The sequence below is a fragment of the Caenorhabditis briggsae genome (genome assembly GCF_000004555.2).
Source record: "Caenorhabditis briggsae complete genome, chrI, whole genome shotgun sequence".
Lineage (NCBI taxonomy): Eukaryota > Metazoa > Nematoda > Chromadorea > Rhabditida > Rhabditidae > Caenorhabditis > Caenorhabditis briggsae.
This window is the reverse complement of record NC_013489.2, coordinates 1,569,799-1,578,619: the sequence shown is the minus strand read 5'-3', so window position 1 is coordinate 1,578,619 and position 8,821 is coordinate 1,569,799. Positions and strand designations below refer to the sequence as shown.

Below are 8,821 nucleotides of genomic sequence, written 5' to 3'. Positions count from 1 at the left end.
ATAGGCTCAAAGTGGACGATCCGGGTGTCGTTCTATTAGAGGTTTTACGGTATTTTTCAACCTAGTTTTATGAAATTTAAATTTATGAATTTACCGTTTTGTGAGCTTTGAAATGAGTATAAACATGACACAGTTCGGACGTGATTTCAGATGCGCTGCAAGCTACAGTTCGGACGTGATTTCCAAGCGCTGCAAGCTACGCGGCTACAGGTGGTTCGTTTGGTAGTACTGTACACCATAACGTCGAAGTGCATACTTTCCGAAAAAGTCTTTAATACGTAGAGGAATTTGAAAAGACTGACTTTCATTTAAAAAATAAATTCCGGGAGTTTGCAAAATGTGTTTTTTTCAAAAATCTAAAGGATCACACAATCAAACAAACAAAAAATAACAAGTTTCTTTTCGAGCACAGACAGGAATTTTCCGAGAAAAAATCTTTTAAAATTTTCGTTTTAAACAAGTGGAAAAAATAGAAATTTAGGCACAAGGAAAAATGGGGTTGTAGCCTACATGGAAAGCAAGAATGAAAATAAGAAAACATCTGGGAAATTCGAAAAAAAAATTTTTAGATTTTCAAAAATTTCAAGAATTTTTCGTTGGGATTTTCAGAGTTCATTCAAAAAATGTGCAACTGCGCTCTGCTGGACAACAATTTTGTGCAGTTTCAAACTGAATTAGATCTATCAGAAGATTTGGCATGTCTAAAGCTAATTCTGAAAATTTTCAGAAAACTACAGTACCCAACAAAAATTATATCACATTTTTCCGTTTCCCAATAGTCGACTTTAAGGTCATGCAAAACATGGTCAGATTTTTTTGAGTTCTTTCAAATTTTTACAGTATACTAATCAAGACAAGAGCTTCATTTTGGCATGTCTCTCTAGGGCTGAATTTTAGAAAAAAACGTTGTCAACTATAAAAATGAAGTTCTAGTCTTGTTTAGAGTGAGCTGAAATTTTCAGACGAATTGAAACATTCTGGACCATACTTTGCAAGACTTAAAAGTTGAATATTTTTCACCAGTCAAAATCTGCAATCTTTTTTGACGGGTACTGTAGGACTGCAACATGCAGATTCATTGTTTAAAAAAAGATGTACTAGTCAGCAAAACAGACCATACGGATTTATTTAACATTTAAAAATAAAAGTAAAAATAAACGATTTATTCTAAGCCTCAACACCAATTCTTCTATTGAAGTTCTCTCTAGCACGAATAAAGTTCATCGATGTGAGACGAGTGAAAACAGTCATGTTGAAAAGTTGGAATAGCCAAAAAAGGCACAATCCAGATACAGTAAGATATTCGGTCCAGATTTCAGTTTGCTGAGCATTTTCCAAATGTGTAAGCATTGTGATGGACGCCAGAAAACTTGAAAGGAAGTGAACGAACTAAAATTACCATCAGAGGCTCATTATGATTAATTACTGCTAATTACCGAAGTCAAATAGACATATTTTGTAATCCCAGGAACGGGATTTTGAATCCAAAATGCCAATCCCGGTCCCAAAGAAATAAAAAGTTGAGTGATAAGAAACAAAACTATCGTGGCCAGAGGAAACACAAATTCCAGCTGTGTACGGGCCAAAAATTCGATCATCTGAAATTCCAGATTTTTTTTCCAGAAACTTAAAATCTGACAACCTCAATAACTGGAACATCTCGGTCCAGATCGAGGCATTTTTGAGAATGAAAAAACACACATGTTGTCGCTGTGAATTCGCGCGGAAAATCCAGAAACGCCTTGCAGATGATGCACAAGTTCGCTAGAATCCCCGAGACCTGAAAAAATAACTACAAAAAAAAATATAAAAATTATAGCCCCTAGTGGATTCGAACTTGCGAGCTCTCGCTCCGAAACTGTCACCGCTAGCCAGTCGGCCACCCGCGCACACAATGGAGAATACCGCGCAACTCGTACTTGCACCCACCACAACAAACAGCTTCACATGAGGGTGTCGGCTACTCTCAAAGTCTGGAATGCCATCCGACGCGTCAGATGACGTGTGCGCGTCAGATGTCAATATTCTCTTCCAGCTCAAAATCAAATACAGGGACGTCCGCTTCAAAGAACTCGTTGGGAATTGACGACGTCGGTGATCGTCGAACATCAGGAGCTTCAACTTTTGCATCTTCATCAGAACTCATTTATTAAAATTGGAAATGGATTTCTTTTTCTAGATGATCTTTTTTATTTAATGAATATTTTTGGACAAATCATAAAAAAATTTGGATCATACTTTGTACGACTTTAAAGTTGACTATTTTAAACTAAAAATGATACATATTTTTGTGGGGTACTGTATTTTTCGAAAAATTCTTATATTTTTGCTATTTTTTTTGACGGGTACTGTAGACTTTGACAACAACAGAAAAACAAAAAAAATTCATTCTAAGCCTCAACACCAATTCTTCTATTGAAGTTCTCTCTAGCACGAATAAAATTCATCGATGTGAGACGAGTGAAAATAGTCATGTTGAAAAGTTGGAATAGCCAAAAAAGACATAATCCAGATACAGTAAGATATTCGGTCCAGAATTCCCTTTGTTGAGCATTTCCCAGATGATGAAGCATTGAGATGGATGTCAGAAAACTCGTAAGGCAGTGGAGGAACTAAAATTTTTGGAATTTTTCCAATAACTAAGACTAATTAGTGCTAATTACCAAAGTCAAATAGACATATTTTGTAATCCCAGGAACGGAATTCCGAATCTTAAATGCCGATCCCGGCATCAGCGAAATCGAAAGTTGAGTGATGAAAAACACAACTATTGTTGTCAGTGGGAAAACGACTTCCAGCTGTGTACGGGCCAAAAATTCGATAATCTGAAATTCTATATTTTCTATCTCTAGAAATTTAAAATCCGATAACCTCCATAACTGGAACATCCCGGTCCAGATCTAGACAATTGCCGAAATCGAAAAAGATGCAAATAGCTGACTTGTATTCTCGTGGAATATCAAGAAACGCTTTGTAGATAATGCACATATTCGCTAGAATCGCCGAGACCTGAAAATGAAACTGCAAAAAGGAACTACAAACATTTTAGCCACAGGTGGACTCGAACTCTCGAGCTCGCGCCCTAAAACGAGGACCGCTAGCCAGTCGGCCATGCGTGCACACAAGGGAACACACCGCGCAGTTCGTACTTAAACCCACCACAACAAACAGCTTCACATGAGGGTGGCGGCTACTCTCAAAGTCTGGAATGCCATCCGACGCGTCAGATGACGTGGAATCATTATTCTCTTCCAGCTCAAACTCAAATCCAGGCACGTCCGCTTCAAAGAACTCGTTGCGAATTGACGGCGTCGGCGATCGTAGAACATCAGGAGCTTCAACTTTGGCATCTTGATCAGAACTCATTTTTGAAAAAATGTCCAAAAAAAATCGTTTTCTAGATTATCTTCTTTTTATGTATGGGTACTTTTTGTTTTCAGCAATCAAATAAAACACACAATCACAGAACAAATGCCGGTAAAAGGGGGTGGGGAGGGGGATGGGTGCCACGTGTAATATATTAACCAATTTAAATAAATATATTTCCACTATTCTCTACGCTATATTTAAATTTAAATACATATGGGTCGAGGGGGGGGGGGGGTAGGGGATTTTCGGGGCTTTTTTTGAATAAAACAATTTTTGGAGGAAGAGGGGTAAACCGAAAAGACGACGAGAAACAAAAACAAAAAAAATTTGAGAGCAATTACCCGTTATATGAAAATCAAGTTATTGGAATTCTTGTGCAAAATTTGAGCATAGGAGGAGGAGAAGGCATAGGAGGAAAAAGGGGAACATTTATGAAAGTTTCGAGTACATTCTCTCGAGCTCTTTCGCGTAGTGAGCCTTCAGCTTCGGGCGTTTGCTCTTCAGTGTTGGCGTCAACAAGTCGTTCTCCACACTGAATTGCTCAGCCGATAGGTAGATGTCACGGACTTGTTCGAACGAGAAGAGTCCCGCCTTTTTGCCGACGGCCACCATGTCGTCGAGCACCGCCTTTTTGACCGTCTCATTCTTGCACAACTCCTCGAGACTTCCCTTGATTCCTTGGTCGGCCATCGCTGGAACGAGAACCTGGAAAATAGTAAAATTAGGTTGAAATCCTATTTTTTTGAAAATCGTCCGATTCGGATAAAAATCGATATGACGGCCTAAAATGGGTCAAAAATCGGATTTTCCAATTTTCGACTTTTCTGGAATTTTCTTTCAGAACATTGCTTTTCGAACCGTTTTAGGTCGTCATATCAATTTTTATCAAAATTTGACAACTTTGAGAATTTTTGAAAATTTGAAAAAAATCGTCAAAAATAAAAATTTCAATTTTCGAGTTTTTCGAAAATTATTGCTGGGAAAATGATTTTTAGGTTATTTCAGGCCGTCACATCAATTTTTATCAAAATTCGACAACTTTGAATTTTTCGGGAATTCCCTTACCTCCGCATCAGGCACCACAACAGCAATGAGACACGTCTTCAGCGATTCTCCATGAACAAACGACTGAGCAACGTACTTGGACCGCACATAGATATTTTCAATCTTCTCCGGTGCCACGTATTCTCCTTGGGACAGTTTGAAGATGTGCTTCTTGCGATCCACAATCTTCAGCGTTCCCTCGGGCGTCCATCTGCCAATGTCTCCCGTGTGCAACCATCCTTCCGAGTCAATCGTCTCCTTCGTCTGTTGCTCATTCTTATAGTATCCCTTGAAGATGATGTGTCCCTTCACGCAAACCTCTCCAGCCTGATCCTTGGCGTAGTAGTTGAGTTCTGGGACGTCGACCAGTTTAATCTGGCACGATGGGATCACCATGCCAACGTGTCCAGCCAACGAGTCACCTTCCATCGAGACAGTGCAAGCGGCGACGCATTCCGTCTGTCCGTATCCCTCAACGACTACACATCCCATCGCAGCGCGTACGAAGGTGAGTACGTTGGTGGAGAGCGGGGCGGAGCCAGTGATCATCAGACGGACACGTCCTCCGAATCCTTCGCGGATCTTTTTGAACACAATGTTGTCGAAGAAGCCGTCGTTGCGAATGTTGAAGCTAAAATTTATTGGTTAGATGTAACTAGAAGGTGTAGCTAGAATCCATAGCTAGCCCTAGCCCTAGCCCAAGCCAAGCCAAGCCAAGCCAAGCCAAGCCAAGCCAAGCCAAGCCAAGCCAAGCCAAGCCAAGCCAAGCCAAGCCAAGCCAGAATCTGTAGCTGAGGGAACATAGATCACAGGTCGAAGTCTCCATTCCTATCCCTATCCCTTTTCCCACCCAATTCAACCCACACTCACTTTGCCATATCTCTCGCCTTGTACGAGATAGCGAAATCAAACAACAACTTCTTCAGCGTCGACTTGTTGACCTCGGACATCACTTTATCGTAGAGCCGATTCAGCACCCGTGGGACCACTGGCACAACCGTCGGCCGCAATTCCTTGATATCCTCAGCCAGCACCCGAATGTCTCCTCGATAGAATCCAACTTTGGCACCGACGCAGAAGCAAACGCTCTCAATAACTCTCTCGAGCATATGAGCCAATGGAAGGAAGCTGATCATAGAGTCAGTCGATGCGATTCCACTGTGCTTGAAGAAATCCATACAGACACCGTCCGCAATGACGTTGGCGTGTGTGAGCATGACTCCTTTTGGTGTACCGGTGGTTCCAGATGTGTAGCAAATCGTTGCCAAATCTTCTGGAGTCGGCGGAATGTGTGCTGGACGAGTCTTCGCGTTCTTTCCAAGCTTCTCCAGATCCTCAAATGTCAGAACTTTTACTCCAAGTGCGGTGGCCGATGTTTGGAGTTCGTCGGTGATTGGTTCCATAACAACCAGTGTTTTGAGGCTGGGGCATTGCTCTTTGAACTTTAGTAGACCTGAAAACAAGGAACTTCAGATTATTAGGTTTGGAAATTCAATTCAAAATACTAATTCTGATAACAGTCTTATCAACCCTATCAATAAATCAAAAATACCACCAACCTGTAGCCTTTGCATTGTCATCACAGACTACAATCTTAATTTCCGCCTGATTCAAAATGAACACCGATGCTTCGGAGCCGAGTGTCTCGTAGATCGGAACAATCACATTCGAGTAGTTGTACGTGGCGAATTCGGTGACAATCCACTCGGGACGATTCTTCGAGTAGATTCCAATGTTCTCCTCGTTGCCAGTTGGAATGCCGAGCTCACGGAACGCGACAGACACATTGTCGGCACGCTCCAGAATGTGATTGTACGTCTCCCAAACGTACGGAATCGAGCCGTCCGTCTGTTTGACACGTCGTCCGAGCATCGGGCCATTGTTCGAGAGGCGGGCTCCACGGCGGACGCCTTGGTAGAGTGTGCGGGCGTCTTCGAACAAGAACGCTTGCAGTTTGTCGTCTTTCAAGTAGGCGCTGACGCGGGAACCGTCCTGGAAAATGGGAAAATTTGCTTTTGGGTCCAAATCCGACTAAATTCGAGATTTTCAAATTTTGCATGTTTTTCACGTAAACATTCAAAATTTCACGTATTTTTCACGTCTTCTCATAAAATCAATTTTTTACGTGAAAACGTTTTTTCACGCAAATATAAAAATTCCACGTTCTCACGTGAAAATTCATTTTAGGCGAAAAAAAAATTTACACGTGGAATTTCAATTTTTCACGTAAAAATCCGAAATTCCACGTTTTCACGTGAAAATTCAAATTGCCACGTATTTTCACGTTTTCGCGACATTCGATTTTAACGTGAAAAATTATGTTCCACGTGGAATTTCAAATTCTCACATAAAAGTTTCAAAATTCCACATATTTTCACGTTTTCACAGAACCAAATTTTCACGTGTAATTTTATTTTTTCACGTAAAAAATCCAAAATTACACGTATTTTCACGTTTTCACGTAAAAATCAATTTTAGGCGAAAAAAAAATTTTACACGTGAAATTCCAATTTTCACGTACAAATTCAGAAAATCCACGTTTTTCACGTTCTCACCTAAATTATTTTTCACGTAAAAATGTAACTTTTCACGTATTTTCACGTTATCACGTAAAAATTCAAAATTGATAATTTTTCGCGTCGAACACGTGGAATTCAAAATTCTAACGTTTTGGCGTGAAAAAAGTTTTAAAGTTTTGGGGTGAAAAAAATTAGGTCAATTTAGATCAATTTTAAGTCGTAAATGTCCAATTTTCGCTAGATTTTGTCTTTATAAAGCTCTCAAGCTCCTAGCTCACCGGCAACACACGACTCTGATTCATCGGATCCACCAGTGGCTTGACATTTCCCGAATAGGTCACTCCGCTGAAGGTATAGGCACCCGATGATCCGGAAGACGATCCAGACGAGACGCCCTTCGACAGATAATAGCCAAGACCCATTGTGACGGCGGCGGCGGCTCCGATTTGAACGTACGGTGGAAGGGACGACGAGTTGGCGGTTGGTGCCGAAATGAAATCGACAATACTTCTGGAAGAAGGAGTTGGTTGATGGGGGACTGAGAAACTTTTGTATTGAGGAATTCCCTATGACTCATCCAGGTAATAGAAAACACCGTCTGTGTGTATGCTTTTGCGCACCAAAAAAAAACAAATATTATGAAATTTTGCCCATGTTCCCCCCCCCCCCCCTGTTTCAATTGTTTTGGCAGCCCGTCCGTCCTTCTTATATACCCCACTTCTCAACGTCATCTGCAGCTCCTCTTGGTCACAAAAAAGTACAAAAAAGGAAGTACAAAAAACCAAAACAAACCTCGATTGAGACTGTACCCACGCAGCCGTGTCTGTGATAACCATTTCTCTGTTTTTGTACGCGTTTTGAAGAGGGTGGGGTCTACTTTATGTTTGGTTGGCAGCAGGCAGTCCTTTTCCTTCTAATATAAAATTAAATTGGATTCGAGGGGACGAGGCAATTGTAAAAGAACAAGAGGTACAAAACGAGTCACACACGATTTTAAGAGGAAGGAGAAGAGGGAAAACGTGTTTTTCAGTGAATCAACACCTACGAAAATGGGTCTAAACTATGTTAAACAAAGCTAGAAGCGGCCCAAAATTGGGTCAAAAAGAGATAGAAACAGACTAAAATGGTCCTTCTCATAACTCTTTTCATGGTCTATATTTTCAGACCAATCAAATTGGATACGGTAGAACAACTCAAGAGCTACAGAACGGCACTATTTGGGATACTGTATCTAGTCTATGAGCAAAGTTACGAGCCAAAAACCATCCGAGCAACGTGGTCAACGTTTTATGCCTTGTAACTTTGTTCATAGGCAAGATACAGTATTCCAAATTGGATCATTTTCTAGCTCTCCTGTTCTTCTATCATATCCAAGCTATCAGGTCCAAAAATATCGAGACTAAAGGGGCTACGTCAGGGACCATTTCTCATAACCGAGTAGTCAACTCAAAATTTCGAAGGGATTAAAGCAGGAATATGTAGGGCTCGAAAAACTCTACAAAATGACACAAATCTCAGCTATTTTTCTAGCCAAATTTGTTACCACTCTGTAGAGCTCAAAGAGCCCTATAGGCCAAGATTCAAATCGATCAGAAATGATCAGCTTGAAGCGAATTAAGTGCAAGTTTTGGGATGCAAGCAGTAGTGGTCGAGAAGCTCTACAAAGTGACCCTAAACAAGGCGGTCCATGTCCTCTAAGCCAATAAAAAGGAGATAATGTTCAAAAAGCATAAAACCATATCAAGTATCATATTTCCTTTTCCCGCCGCCATTAAGAGCCGCCCCTCCCGATCAGGCCATATTTCTTTATCACACTTTATACGGAAACAACTTTGACCCTTGCCTCTTCTCTTCTTCTGTTGTACATTCCATTTTCTTCAAAGAAGAAA

At 40.8% G+C, this 8,821-nt stretch overlaps 3 protein-coding genes across 3 annotated transcripts; all 3 read right to left on the bottom strand.

The window, feature by feature from the left end:
• Positions 1-1,167: 1,167 nt before the first annotated feature.
• On the bottom strand, positions 1,168-2,146 carry CBG05107 (the record flags this gene model as incomplete). Its single annotated transcript, XM_045241000.1, has 4 exons — positions 1,168-1,389; positions 1,437-1,598; positions 1,640-1,780; positions 2,117-2,146. 4 exons carry the CDS (start codon positions 2,144-2,146, stop codon positions 1,168-1,170), a joined length of 555 nt encoding a protein of 184 aa, XP_045092858.1.
• Positions 2,147-2,390: 244 nt separating this feature from the next.
• Positions 2,391-3,366, bottom strand: CBG05108 (the record flags this gene model as incomplete). Its single annotated transcript, XM_002638720.1, has 4 exons — positions 2,391-2,612; positions 2,664-2,825; positions 2,872-3,009; positions 3,160-3,366. The coding sequence occupies 4 exons, from the start codon at positions 3,364-3,366 to the stop codon at positions 2,391-2,393; spliced, it is 729 nt and encodes a 242-aa protein (XP_002638766.1).
• Positions 3,367-3,798: 432 nt separating this feature from the next.
• Positions 3,799-7,768, bottom strand: CBG05109 (the record flags this gene model as incomplete). Its single annotated transcript, XM_002638721.1, has 6 exons — positions 3,799-4,074; positions 4,435-5,044; positions 5,284-5,866; positions 5,973-6,405; positions 7,211-7,442; positions 7,725-7,768. 6 exons carry the CDS (start codon positions 7,766-7,768, stop codon positions 3,799-3,801), a joined length of 2,178 nt encoding a protein of 725 aa, XP_002638767.1.
• Positions 7,769-8,821: the final 1,053 nt, after the last annotated feature.